Source organism: Castor canadensis, chromosome 3 (assembly GCF_047511655.1).
Source record: "Castor canadensis chromosome 3, mCasCan1.hap1v2, whole genome shotgun sequence".
NCBI lineage: Eukaryota > Metazoa > Chordata > Mammalia > Rodentia > Castoridae > Castor > Castor canadensis.
The window spans coordinates 191,481,110-191,496,042 of record NC_133388.1 but is presented as its reverse complement, the minus strand read 5'-3'; the positions used below and the strand labels follow the sequence as shown (position 1 = coordinate 191,496,042).

Here is a 14,933-nt window from a genome sequence, read left to right as displayed (position 1 = left end):
GGTGCAGAGTGGGGTCCGGCTACCCAAAAGCATGGGTGTCTGCAGTGTCCTTCTTGAGTGCGTCCCATTTTCCTCCAAAGCCTTGGGTTCATTAATCTAGATTAGAACCCAGACCTTTTGTCAGCATGTTGCTATATTATTGCTAATCTGAATTGTTGATATTGCTAACTAGTACATTATGTTATATATTAGTTAATTTGCAGAGAAGGGATGGTAAGTACAGCCAAACAAGATATTTTGGACTGATAAAATTGAAGTACTGCCAACAGAGGAGGGGGATTTGTTCACTGTTACAACATGGGGATAGGGCTTTCTTACATTTCTCTTTGCAGTGGATGGGGACCCTTGCTCCAGGCAGAACATGTTCTAAGCAGGCATGTGGAAGTAGGAGGTGTCCTGGCCATTGAGAACCACCAGAGGCGCAGAGGGGAAGCTCTGCTCCAAGATTGCCTGGCTGCTGACTTAATTTCATCTGGGTCTTACGATTTCTGAAATAAGTGTCCATCAGGGCCACCTACCAAGGCAGATGGTTAGAATAGCTGTGAAAGTGTAGTGTGCCATAAAGAGCCGTCAAGGACAGTATCCCAGAAGTTTTGAGAAGGTAGAGATGAGCTTTGGTGGGATGTTTACTATATGCCAAAGACTTTCACAGAAATTATCTCTTTCATTCTCACAGCAATCCTTTGAGGTTCATTTCATCATTCATACTTTATTTTTAAATTAGTGATCTTATGGAGATAAATCAGGTGTCAAAGAATTCAGTTACATAAGTGGCGGTGTGGTGTTGTGTCCTATCCCTTCCCACCCCTGCCCCAGCGTCTCTGGGTCAAAATGCAGTGTGGTGTTTGTCCACTACCTCTTTCCTTCACTCCATTAGCAGGCCCTTTGCTACGCACATGGGTCCATTTGCAGCGTGCTCACAGCAGGAACTATGTGCTGTGCAAGAGGAGAACCAAACCCATCACAGAGCTATTGAGTTTTCAAAAGAAAAGGAAGCTGAGGGGAATGTAGGCATTAGCTGGGGAAAAAGTAGAAAAGTTTAAAAAGTCAATAACTCAGAGGAAGCAGACTATTTAAAAACACACTGTTGAAAGGCCGTAATCTAAAGAAACTCCCTGCACTCAGAAAAGCACCCAAACCAGCATGACTTCCGGCCTGAGTGCAGGGCACATTTCCGTGGGGAAAGACAACTTTTGAAAGTACAAAGATGGTGAACTGAGGATGCTGGGAAATTCATAAACAACAAGGTCAACTCGGGATGGGGACTTTGGTGTCCAAAAGGGAGTGAGTGCAAAACTGCTGACAAGACTGTTATTAAAATGTCCTTTTTCAGCCTCCCCCTTATGCTTTCCACCAGGACATACTGAGCACCTACTATGAGTAGATGCAGTGGTAGGAAGGAAGGTAGGTGTCTGTGTGGCTAAGATGGAGTGGGGTTCAGGGATGTATGGAGCAGGCACACACAGGCATGCATAATGAACATAGTGAACGCTGCATTTCTCTACATAAAACACTTGCACTCAGGGACCTGCCCTCTGGGTGGCTTCCAGGTCTTCACACCAGCCTTGTTAGCCTCTCATGCTTGGTGTCTTGTCCTGAATTATTCACTACTCTCTGATTTCATCAAGCACTTGCCGTGGAGCAAGAGTGCTGATTTCTTCACAGTGCTCTGTTCCTCCAGGGACCATGAAGATCATTTCCAAGGCTGCTTGGTACAGTGCGTGGCCCATGGTACCTGAGTCAGTGGGAAAACCTAGTGTTGAGACTCTTGAAGCTCCAGAAAATGGCAAGTCTGGGGTATACATCCCTGTCCCATGCCGCCACAGAGAACCGAAGTCTGTAGGATCTTGGATGTGTGCAGCTGCGGCAACTCTGAGAGTATCTGAGCTTGTTTCTCCTGGAAGCAGCTGTGGCTGTGGACAAAGTTGATCTGGATGTTGTCCCAAAAAACAGGAGTGGGGGGTGAAGGAGTGAGTCAGGGCAGGACGAGAGCCAGGGGTTTGCTGTTAGGATAGTGCTATAGGCTGTGTGAGTTGGACTCTTGATGCTGCCTCAGTGGCTCCTAGCAGTTGCCTGCCTGTGATAATCTTCCAGAAGGCTGCATGCTGGCTCTGTTGTAGCCATGGCCCAAGTTGTGTGTGGGACATGAGGATGTGATGAGAGCCTGCTGACACCTGCTGCAGGGACCCTCAGAACCTGCACAAAGCACAGCCTAGGCTTTGATGTGTGTGTGGCTCTGGCACACTCTCTGCTTGTCCAGCGTTTTCTTTTACTCTCTCAAATTTCTCACTCCTTCCTTCTTTTCTCCTCATTACTTCTCAACACTGTTACATTGGGGACCAAGACCCTAGAACATGAGTCTTTGGGGGAATATCCAGTATGGTTGTTTGATCTGCTTCTAGTACTCTAATAAGAGACACAGGCGAGAAGTGATAAGCATGTGAAGTTATATGCTTGGAAGTCATGGCCCTAACTGTGTAGGGGTGAGGGAGATGTTTTATGGCAGATCTTGGGGGACTTTAACAGCTTCCCCTAATGTAGACAAGAGGGCAGCCATTGAAGGGTTTTAAGCAGGAAAGGGCCAGTATTAGATTATGATTTTAAAATGGTTCACTCTGGAACTAAATTGGAAGCTGCTTTAGTTGAGATTCTGGTAGTGGAGGCACCAGTTAAAAATGCATTTAGGAGCTAAGTGCTGGTAGCTCGCACCTGTTATTCTTGGGAGGCAGAGATCAGGTGGATTGCAAGTTTGAAGCCAGCCTGGGCAAAAGACCCTATCTCAACCAACAGCTCGGTATGGTGGTACATGCCTGCCATTGCAGCTATGCTGAGAAGCACATATAGAAGGATCACGGTCCAGGCTGCCCCAGGCAAAAGCGAGACTCTCTCTCAAAAATAACCTATGCAAAAAAGGCTGAGGGGAGCAGCTTAAGTGGTAGAACACTTGGCTAGCAAGCTCACAGCTCTGAGTTCAACTTCCAGTAACCCCCCAACACCCAAGTGGGTTTACACGTGAAAGCGTCTCATCCTCACAGCACAGGATGTCTAGCAGCAGCGGTCCAGGGTTGCTCAGTGGCCCAGTGGACTGTTAAATCCTGGGATTCACCTTCTCTTTGTGTCCTGAAGCTATCAATGTGGGCTTTTACCTGGCCTCACGCAGTAACTGGCCTTTGCTTGAGTTGCATGTAATCAACCCAGCAATGTTAAGGGGCAGCAATTTGCGTGTCAGGGAGGAATATGGTTCCCAGAAGCCCCAGCACCCTTCTCCTCAGACTTCCTTGGACAGGATCAGTTTGGTCGCCCTGGCACTTAGGGTGACTGCTGCAGCATTCTCTGTTCCTACAGAGGAGACAGCCTTGCCTTGGAGAAGGGACAGGATTTGGGAATGGGTAGGGTAAAGATCAACAGTGTCAACCCCAGTGCAGCCAGAAGGAGGGGAGTTCAAGTAGGAGCTGCTGCAGTAGTTAGGGTGAGAGGTGAGATACATGTTCAGTTTTCTTTTCTCCACCTGGGCCAACTCAGATCTCTTTACTACTTTTTCATCTGGCATGACTTCCAGACTTTCACCTACTTCCCATCCTATGTGCCCAGTTCTGTGCTGTGTTTCTAACATGTGGTACCTAAAGCGGTACTGCGTATCCCCTGCAGTGTGGGATCTCTCCAGCCACTTCTTATTATCCCTGGCTCACAGGGTGTGCATGCTTATTTGTCTTTTGTTGCTTCACACTGTTAACCAGGTTAAGCTTATGGTAAGCTCAAATTCTCAGGTCTTTTTTTTTTTATATGATCATATCTATTCCTGGCATATCATCCACATGTTGAATTGCATCCCATGGTGAATTCATTTGAATTGCATCCTATGGTGAGGCATCATTTAAAAAGCAAAAAATCCCATAAGATGATCTTCTGCCTTTTTATAGCATCCAATATATCCTGCTACAGTTATTTATGCATGTGTATCATTCAATATCTAGGCTACAAAAAAAGACTTCTGTGATTCAGACAATTTGTAGACTTTTGGAAATGCTTTTGTTATAGCCACTAAAAAATGAAATAAAGCAAAAACTGCTGTGAGGCATGATGCATATTAAGCCTCCCAAAATGCGGGTTCTACTAGTAACCTTGAATACTCTCTGTGTCATATTCTGTGGCTTTATAGGGATCTCATGATCATCAAGGGGTGGACGTAAACATAGGTCCCTGACTTTGAGCCTTGGAGAGTAGTGTGCAGTTCTGTGTGATTCATGATCTTACTTATTTTTCATTAGTTTGTTGTTAGCATATGTAATGTTGACACTAATTTTATGAGTAAAGGATTGTCCAAGCACCTGGATTTTAGGCAAGGACCATGTTCATTTATGGAACATAGGCAGTGGGAATGTTTTATCCCTCTGTCTGCCTCACTTAGCCATGTTTGTTCCTTGTCTCACCTGGAGAGAGCTTTCCTTCAGCCAGCACTCCTTTCTAAGGATCCATCCTTCTCTGGGTCACCTTTTGGACCTTGATTGGTGCATTTATGTGTTGGGCTGACGGAGGCTGACTTGAGTCATAGGAAATGCTAATGCCTGGCCTCTGCATGCCTCCCTTTCGTTTCTCCCATTTCTCTGGTTTCTGCCTTTTTGCTGCCTGGTTTCTACTTCACTCTTCTGATAACCCCATATTTCAGGGCCCTCCAGACCCCCTCCTTCTCTCTTCATACCTGCTCACCTGTCCTACATCCATCTGTCTACCCTCCAACACACACACTCAAGTCTGACAATAGGTTATGTGAAATTACTTCCATTGTGCTTATCCTATGTTTTGAAGACATGATTCTTAGGTGGGCTATTTCAGACTTTGTGCCTGTGATCATAAGAAAGAAAGTTCCTTCAGCTTCCTTTCCTCAGTTTCCTTCTTCCTTAGGAATCTACATAGTCTGCATTCCAGAGAACACCTCTGTGTTCTTCACTGCTGTGGCAGCTTTCTCACCCCTCAGCCAGTGGCTGAGCCATTTTGAAGTGCATTTGAATGCTTTTTGAGTCCATTCAGTTCATTCTCTGCAGCAGTATGATGGCATAACTTTAAGGCGTCAATCAAATCTGGGTGTCTCCTGCTTTGGACGGCTTCAGTGACTCATTGTCACCTTCCAGAGGTACAGAGAGGAGCCTGCGGGTTCCATGGTGCCCTCGACACGTTTTGCTTGACTTCCTGGTGTTTTAAGAAACTGTAGATTAGACTCAGTCTTGAAAATAAGATTTCAAGTAAAAACCTAGAGTTTGAATCATCAGGAGATGTGACAGTCTTACCATCTGGCAGGGTCCTTGGCAGGAGCCAGGCCTATTCTCTGTCACCCAAGTCTACTTCACAGCTTCTCTCACTCACACTACTTGTCTGGACTCTATGAACATTGGAGAGTTACCCCGTGAAACTCACCAAAGGAAGACTCAGATTTCTTCTGGGCAATCAAGACCCTCTAGGACCTAGCTCTCACTTCCTCTACCAGTTCTGTTTTTACCACTCTTTCCTTAGGAAGTCGTACCAGCAGGATGCCAATGCTTTGGCCAATGGTTTTCTCCTCATCTTTGCTGTTCCTTCTTGGACTTGAACACTGCCTTTCTTTCTTTCTTTTTTTTCTTAAACACTCTTACTCCTTGGGCCACACACCATCTACTTATTACATGTTCCCTATTTTCTCAAACCAGTGCTTCGCTAACCCTTACTTTTTATACTTAACTGAAGGTTTCCTTTCTATGAAATCTTTCTCATCTCTTGGGTGGAATCCATTATCCATTTTCATACCCTTCTCATTTCATTTGGTATAGACAAAGCACCAGCTCTTTTGACATCTGTTTGCTTGCATTTCTGTCTCTCCCTCTTGACTGCAAGGCTTTGAGGATATGAAATGTCCCTTTTACTGTTTATAGCCATCATGCCTGAAACAGGGAAGGTACCTGAGAAGTGTTATGTTTACTAGTAAATGGTTTCTTGGAATCTGAGTCTCATAGACCTTAGATCTTCCTGCAGTGTTTTATTCATGATGCTGAACTCTTCAGGCTTCATGAAACGAGTAGGGACTGTGTCAGCTTTTCCCAACAGTGTGTTCCCAGTGCCTAGTGGTGCATTGAGTGACTGAAGAGCCAGCAATGGTGCCCAAGATGACACAGTGGCCTGTGTGGCATCGTGGGCCAAGGATAGACTTACCTCCCTTCTTATAGGTTCATTCACCAGCTCTGTCATGCTATCAAAGGATGGTTTATACATCTTGGCATTTGCTCCCTAGGTAATGAGTCCGACCTTGAACTGGAAAAGAAGTACAAGGAAGATGATCGAGAAAAGGCTCCGAAAAGACCTCGGGCCCCGAAAACAGAGAAAGTCCAGAAGATTTGCTTGGGAAAGGAGGTGGGACAGTCTTCTGGCATGAAGAAACCCATCATCAGTGTGGTTCTAACTGCTCATGAAGCTATTCCAGGTGACCACAGTGTATGTGGGGTGGTGATAAAATGAGAGCCTTTGGTCCAGAAGTCCTCAGGGCAGCCTGACAGGGATGTCTGAGTCAGAGTTCTGGGTGGAATGTGTGGTTGTGACTGGTTTTCTGATGGAGTTCTCACTTAGTCACCCATGATGTTGGGAGGTGACAGACCTTCTCACCCCATGGGCTGCTGTGGATGATGTGCAGGGGGAGCTGTGCAGGGCTGCTGCCACCCCTGTGGCCTCAGCCTGCATTGCTGTTATTGGATAGCTGCTCAGAGCAGTCCATTCTGTGCCCTCTGCTCAGTGTCTCTCATGCTGCCCAGAGGTGGCCTCCTCTAGGGGAGGTGCCCACTCAGCCCACAAAGAAGCCAATGCTTGCCAGATCCACAAAAACTCTGCCCAACTTCTTGTACTTGTAGTGGGGTCCACTTAATACTTTATAATACTCAAAATTTCCATCTTCCCTTTTCCATAGTATAGTTATTCCACCTTTTAATAAAATCTCTTCTAAGTTAGGACAGTTTAGAATAAAAGCAGTTTTTAATAGTATATTTGAAAGTATAATAATGGTTTTTCTATTCATTTGGGGTAGTAGTTATCAGATAAAATGAAAAGATCAAGTTTAGGATTCTAAAAACTATTACTGCCTTTTAAACATTTATTTTCAATGCCAATAGTAACTACTTATGGTAAAAGCTCTCAATAAATTTCTCCTTTTGTACTTCACTGTAGAGTAAGACAATCAGCAGAGAATAAACTACATAAAATTAGGCAACTGGAAGAAATTTGTGGGAAGTCACTTTATTTTCCCTAGTCTACTTCAGAGCAATATTTCATAAAGAATGAAAATCCCAAAGGAGTTTCCTATTCTCAGTGGTCACTAGAGAAAGTTTACTTAATTTTTCTCAAAAAATAGTGGTGATATTCTGAAATTTCTGTAAGTGAGGGTAGAAATATAATTAATTCCATCTGCTATTCCAGAAACAAGATGTTTCTGGATTTGAAAACTTTCTTTAAAACACTGACATGCACACACATGTGTGCCTGTACACACACACACACACACACACACACACGTTTAAATGTCTGAGCTGAAGGAAAACTATTGTGTTGGATGGGAATTATATCCTACAGCAATGCCTCTGCTGGCATAGGGTCACAGCCACTGCCAGTGCCTCTCAGTAAACAATGTATTGTGTGTCAATATCAGGTGCTACCAAAATCATTCCAGTGGAAGCTGGGCCCCCTGAAACTGGAGCAGCAAATCCCACAACCACTGCGGCAGACCTGGTGCCACGGAGAGGGTATCAAGAATATGCTATTCAGCAGACTCCGTATGAGCAACCCATGAAGTCAAGCAGGTGAGTTGTTTTGTTATATGTAATTCATGCCAGAGGCTAACTGCAAGTGACCTCCACAGGGCACAAGAAGGACGAGCACATTTGTTTGTCTGGACTCTGTTTGAACACTTACTTGTACAGGATATTGACTCATGAGTTAATGGAAGAAAGCTCCTCCATTAATGCCCTCAGTGTTGCACTGCCCTCTGAGACATGAGGCAGTAGAAATGCTTTTGGATTTGGCCCCACTCGGCTTTATAAAGGTGGAGCATTTTATATTAAGCAAACATATATTTAACTTTTATAAAAAGAGGTGTAAATACGGCCTGATTACATTATAAGAAAAAAGGAGGCTGAGATCAGGAGGATCAAGGTTTTAGACCAACCTGGGAAACTAGTTCATGAGGCCCCATCTCCAGAAATAACCAGAAGAAAATGGACTAGAGGTATGGCTTAAGTGGTAGAATGTCTTTCTCTCCCTTCTCCTTCTCTTTCAAAAATAACATATGCATGTTGTAGGAAGTTAAACATCCCATATGTTGAGACTTACTGTAAACCTAACTCCTCTTTCTAGATTTAATTACTGTTGATACTTATTTCATAATTTTTTCATGATATACTAAAATACTTCTGTTACTTTTTTTCAAACAAACACAAAATACCAAATGTATGGTTTTCAGTTTTTTAAATTTATTGCCCCTTGAAAATCTTTCATATTTAAGGCATATTAAAATCATTTGTGTTTGTTATTTTATGAGTCTAGTAGCTTTGCAAGTTTATGCTGTGACAGGCAATGCAGTGATTAATGTTTTCAAAACATTTTTATTAGCATAAATTAGTTGCACAGGGGGGTTTCATTGTGACATTTCCATAATTGCTTACAATGTACCTTGATTAGGTTCAATCCCCCTTCCCCCTTCTTAGAACAATTTCAGCAGATTTCATTATTCTATTTTCATACAAGTCTATAAACTATGTTGATCATATTAAATTTCCTTCATTCTCTCCATTCATCTTCCCCCTCCCACTGGTACCTATTCCCTAACAGGACCTGTTTTACCTTCCTGTCCTTCATTATTCAAAGTATATATTCATTGTTCAGAGGGGTTTTCCATGGTATTTCCCAAATGAATATATGTACTTTAATCAGATTAGGTACCTCTATTACTCTTTCTTTCCCTATCTTCCCAGCCTCCTACTGTTCAGTAACTTGTAGTGCATTTTATTAAGCCATCTTCAAACTCAGATGCAATGTATTTCAGTATTATTCACTATCATTCTCTTCCTTTCCCACCTCCCTCTAGTCCCCCAAACAGTCCCACTGATACAAACATGCCCTCTTGCCTCTCTCTCTCTCTCTAATATATTATATGTAACATACATTAATATATATAATATTTTTATAATATAACATATTACATATAATATACTATAACATCACATATATTACAATATAATAAATATTAAATAATATATAATATAGCATATAGCATACATAATATATAAAATATCACATATAATGTATAATTGTATGATATATGCAATATATTACATGTCAGAGTAATACATTCAATATCATATATCACATACACATAATATATGACAGATTATATATCACATATGTAATATATATTATGTATGCATTTATCTTTTAGGTCTGTCTTATGAGAGAAAACATGCAAACTTTGTCTTTCTGAACCTGGTTTACTTCATATAACATGATTTCCATTTCCATCCAATTACTGCAAATGACATAATTTCATTCTTCTTTATGGCTGAATAATACTGCATTATGTGTATATACCACATATTCTTAATCCACTCATCAGTTTTTGGGCAACCAGGCCATTTCCATAGCTTAGCATTTTGAATAGTGCTGCCCTAAAAGTGGGTGTGCATGTCTTTTCACTGTATCCTGACTTACATCCCTTTGGATACCAGAAGTGGTATTGCTGAGTCTTGTGGTAGTTGTGTTTTTAGTTTTTTGAGGAATCTCCATATGGCTTTCTGTAGTGGTTGCTATAATTTACATTCTCACTGACAATGTATAAGTGTTCCTTTTCCCTTGCATTCTTGCCAGTATTTGTTGTTGTTTATGTTCTTCATGGTAGTCATTTTGACTAAAGTAAGGTGAAATCTCAGTGTAGTTTTGATTTGCATTCCTTTATGGCCAGGGATGTTGAACATTTCTTCATGTATTTATTTGCCATTTGTAGTTCTTCTTTTGAGAATTGTCTGTTCAGTTCATTTGCCCATTTATTAGTTGGGTTATTGATTCTTTAGGAGTTTAGTTTTTTGAGTTCTGTGTATTCTGGTTATTAATTGCTTGTCAGATGTACTGCTTGTAAAGATTTTCTTCCATTCTGTAGTGCAGTTGCTGTTTTCTTTGCTGTACTGAAGCTTTTTAGTTTGATGCAGTCCCATTTATTAATATTTTCTTTTATTTGCTGAGCTATTAAAGTTCTATTCAGGAACATATTGCCTGTGCCTATATGTTTTCCCTGTTCTTTCCTACTGTAGTTTCGAAGTTTTAGGACTTATGTAAAGATCTTTGATCTACTTTGGATTGATATGTGTACAGGGTGCGAGACTGCAATCTAGTTTTAGTCTTCTGCATGTGGATATCCAGTTTTCCCAGTACCATTTGTTGAAGGGGCTGTCTTTTCTCCATCATACATTTTGGGTTCCTTTGTCAAAAATCAAATGGCTATAGTTGCATGGATTTACATCTGGGTCTTCTGTTCTCTTCCAGTGGTCTTTGTGTCTGTTTCTGTGCAAGCGTCATGCTGTCTTTATTGCTATGGCTCTGTGGTGTAGTTTAAAGTCAGGTATTGAGTGTGGTACCTCCAGGATTGCTTTGTCTTTTGTGCTTCCATATGCACCTTAGGATTGACTTTTCTATTTCTGCAAGGAATGTCATTGGAATTTTGCTGGGAAGTGCATTGAACAAATAGATTGCTTTTGGTAGTATGGACATTTTCATAAAATTGATTCTCCGGATCCATGAGCATGAGCGATCTTTCCATCTTCTTTGATGTCTTCTTTGATTTCTTTCTTCAGTGACTTATAGTTTTTGTTGTGGTCTTTCACTTCCTTTGTTAAATTTATTCCTAGGCATTTTTTTGTTGTTGTTGAGGCTATTGTGAATGGTATTGTTTTCCTGATTTCCTTGTCAGTCTTTTCATTGTTGATGTATAGAAAAGCTACTGGACTGGGTGTGTGGCTCAAATGGTAAAGTGCCTGTCTAGCAAGTATGAGGTTCTGAGTTCAATCCCCAGTACCACATACAAAAAAAGAGAAAAGTTATTGATTTTTGTATATGATTTTTTATCCTGATAGTTTGCTGAACGTGTTTATGAGCTCTAACAGTTTTTTTGGTGGAGTTTTTTAAGTTTTTTGGGTATGATCATGTCACCTACAAATAGTGACGATTTGACTTCTTCCTCCTCTACTTGAATCTCTTTTATTTCATTCTCCTGTCTTACTGATCTGGCAAGGAATTCCATTATTGTATTGAATAAGGGTGAGGAGAGTGGACACCCTTGTGTCATTTCTGACTTTAGAGGAAATATTTTTGGTTTCTCCCCATTTAGAATGATGTTGGCTATAGGTTTGTCATATATAGCCTTTATTATGTTGAAGTACATTCCTTGCACAGGTTGCAAGACTTTTCCTTTCTATTTCTTGGAAAAGTTTCAGGAGTATTGGTTTAGTTCTTCTTTTAAGGTTTGGCAGACTTTGGCAATAAGTCCATCTAGTCCTGGGTTCGTTGTTTGAGACTATTACTGCTTCAGTGTCATTGCTTGTTACAAATCTATTTAGGTGGTTTATATCCTCTTGATTCAATATTGGTAGGTCAAATGCATCTAGAAATTTATCCATTTCTTCTAAATTTTCCAGTTTATTTGAATACAGGTTTTCTAAGTATTCCCTCATGATCCCCTGAATTTCATTGGTATTAGTTGTGATATTCACTTTTTCATCTCTTAATTTGGTCTTTTCCTTTCTCATTCTGCTCAGATTGGCTAAGGGTTTATCAATCTTATTTATTTTTTCAAAGAACCCACTTTTTGTTTCATTGTCTTTTGGACTCTGTTTCATTAATTTCTGTCCCAATTTTTATTATTTCTCTCCATCTGCTAGTTCTTGGTTTGGCTTGTTCTTGTTTTTCTAAGAGCTTAAGGTACATTATTATATTATTTATTTGCGATCTCTGCTTTGTTTGATGTAGATGCTCAAAGATATAAACTTTCCTCTCATCACTCCTTTGCTACATCTCAAAAATTCTTATAGGTTTTGTTTTCATTTTTATTAGATTGTTGCAATTTTACAATTTTTACACTTTATTCAGTGACTCACTGATCATTCAACAATGTGCTGTTTAGTCTTTATGTGTATGAATATTTTCTGTAGTTTCTTTTGCTGTTGAATTCTAGTTTTATTCATTATGATCTGATAGAATACAGGGTATTTTTTCAACTTCTTTACGTTTGGTAAGATTTGTTTTGTATTTCAAAATATGATCTATTTTGGAGAAAGTTCCAAGACAATAATGCATATTGTACAGTTGCTGGATGAAATACCCTGTAGATGTCTGTTATTTCCTTTTGCTCTATCAAGCAAATTATTTCTGAGGTTTCTTTGTTAATTTCTTATGTGGATGACCTAATTATTGCCCTCCCACTATTTTTGTGTTGGAGCCTATCTGTGCTTTTTAAGTCCAGTAGTGTTTCTGGTTTTTTTTTTTTTTTGTGATACTGGGGTTTGAATTCAGGGCCTATATCTTGAGTCACACCATCAGCCCTTTTTTGTGATTTTTTTTTTTTTTTCTAAGATAAGGTCTCCTGAACTTTTTTTTTTTTTTTCAGTACTAAGGTTTGAACTCAGGGCCTGTATCTTGAGCCACTCCATCAGCCCTTTTTGTGACTTTTTTTTTGTTTTTTTTGAGATAAGATCTCCTGAACTATTTGCCAGGGCTAGCATTGAAACATGATCCTCCTGATCTTTGCCTCTTTGAGTAGCTAGGATTACAGGTGTGAGCCACTGGTGCCCAGCTTAGTGGTTTTTTCTTTTGTTGTTGTTTTTTTTTTATTTTAGTTGGTTACACCGATGTTTGGCCCATAAGAATTGTTTTTCTGTTTTGGTAGGTTGTTTCCTTTGTTAACATGCAGTAAACTTCATTGTCTCTTCTGACTAATTTGGGTCTAAAATCTCCTCCTGCCTGTTTTCTGGATCCATTTGCTTAGAAGATCTTTTCTACCCTTTCACCTTCAGCCAAAGTTTGTCTTTGTCATTGAGATTCTTTTCTTGTAAGCATAAAATGGTTGGGTCTTGCTTTTTTAATCTGACTCTTCATTCTATGTCTTTTGATTGGGGAATTGAGACCATTCACATTTATTATTAATATTGAAAAGTATGCTGTATTTTCTGTCATCTTGTTGTTTTTCTAGTACTTACTTTTTCCATATTTCTTGTGTGCTGATCTACTTGGCCAGTGGGCTTTATTCTTTCATGCATTTTCCTGCTTATGTCTTCTTCTCTGTGTAGCAGAGAAGTATTTTCTTCAGTGCTGGTTTGGTGATCATGAATTTCTTTAGTTTTTCCTTAGTGTGGGAAGGTTTTCATTTATCCTTCACCTGTGAAGGATAATTTTACTGAGTTTAGTTTAAGTTGACAGTTATTTTCTTTCAGGGCTTGAAATATATCATTCCATGCTCTTTTTGCTTTTAGTGCTTGAGTTGAGAAATCTGTTGTTATTCTTATGTGTTTGCCTTTATATGTGACTTGTTGCTTCTCTTTTGCAGATTTCAATATTCTTTCCTTGTTCTGTGTATTTAATATTTTAAGTATAATATCTCTGGGGGTGTTTCCTTTTGGATACTGCCTGTTTGGTTTTTTGAAAAATCTCCTATACCCAGATGTCTTTCCCTTGCTCAGGAAGGGATGTTTTCTGCTAGTATGTTATTAAATAAGTTACCTGTGCCTTTACTTTGCATCTCTTCTTCTTCTTCTACACCTCTGATTCATAGGTTTGGTCTTTTGATGGTGTTCCAAAGGTCTTGCATGTTCTATTTATGCTTTCTTAATATTTTTCATCGTCTTTGATTGATCTAATTCCTGTACTTTGTTTTCTATTCCTAATACTCTATTTTTAACCTACTTCACTCTGTTAGCAAAACTCTTGATTGAGGTTTTTTATTTGGGTTATTTTCATTTTTAAGATTTTGATTTTACTTTTTTCAGTATTTCTAAATATTTACTGAATTCCTCTTTCATTGTTTTATTTTATTTAGCTATTTGTTTGAATTCTCTTTGAGTTCAGTTAGTTATTTGTATTCTCTTTGAATTCATTCAGTTGCTTTTACGTCTCCTCTGTAATGTCATTGATCATTCTTGTCCTTGTGTTTTTTTGAATTCGTTGATTGAGATTTCTTAATCTTCACTATCACTTAAGTCCTTTACTATGAAGTTGTTGACTTTCAGAGGACACATTTGTTTTGTTATTTTCATGAAATTTGTTTTTTGGTGCTGGAATTTACACTTCGGGGGCTGAGTTTTCTGTTGAGTTTCAATCCTTATGTTCTTTTCATTAGGAATTTTTTATAGACTATGTTAGACTGTGTAGTAACTGGGTTTTGGCGTATTTTCTTGTCACTAGCCTGGTAGTGTGTGGCTCAGTGGTCAAACATTTGACTTCAGTGTTTGAGACACTGGGTATAGCTCCCTACTCTACCCAAGAAGAGGAAGCTTAGTTGCTGGAGCTATCACAGACGATAAATCACAATCTTTATATTACACTAAACCCTAATGAAATCCAATCATTGTTTCTGCTCCAGTATATTTAGAGGAATATAGGAGCAAAAAAGAATCTTCATGATCTAGGAAAGACTTAATTTGATAAGGGTATTAATGTAAATGAGATAGGTGGGGTAATGCTAATGAATAATGCAGGATGAAGGGTTTTATAAGGTAGGAACTGGTAGCTTAGTTTGCTAATAGGGACTAATGAGGTGGGGTGAGGTAGGTAGGAAAGATCTAGTTAATGTTATATTGGGAAAGAGAAGGAAGAGATGTGGAGAAAATTAAACAACAAAAATTGGGAACAAAAGAAGATCTTGGCAATCTAATTAATCTGCTAAAGGT

The 14,933-nt window shown here is 39.7% G+C and overlaps 1 protein-coding gene across 3 annotated transcripts in view; it reads left to right on the top strand.

Moving 5' to 3' along the window:
* Zfat (zinc finger and AT-hook domain containing) overlaps positions 1-14,933 on the top strand; it is a 204,933-nt gene that overhangs the window by 65,106 nt on the left and 124,894 nt on the right. For all 3 annotated transcript variants that reach the window (XM_074069270.1, XM_074069271.1, XM_074069269.1), the window contains exons 4-5: positions 6,260-6,448; positions 7,661-7,811. In XM_074069270.1, coding sequence (XP_073925371.1) covers positions 6,260-6,448; positions 7,661-7,811 — 340 coding nt within the window. The remainder of the gene's footprint in view (positions 1-6,259; positions 6,449-7,660; positions 7,812-14,933) is intronic.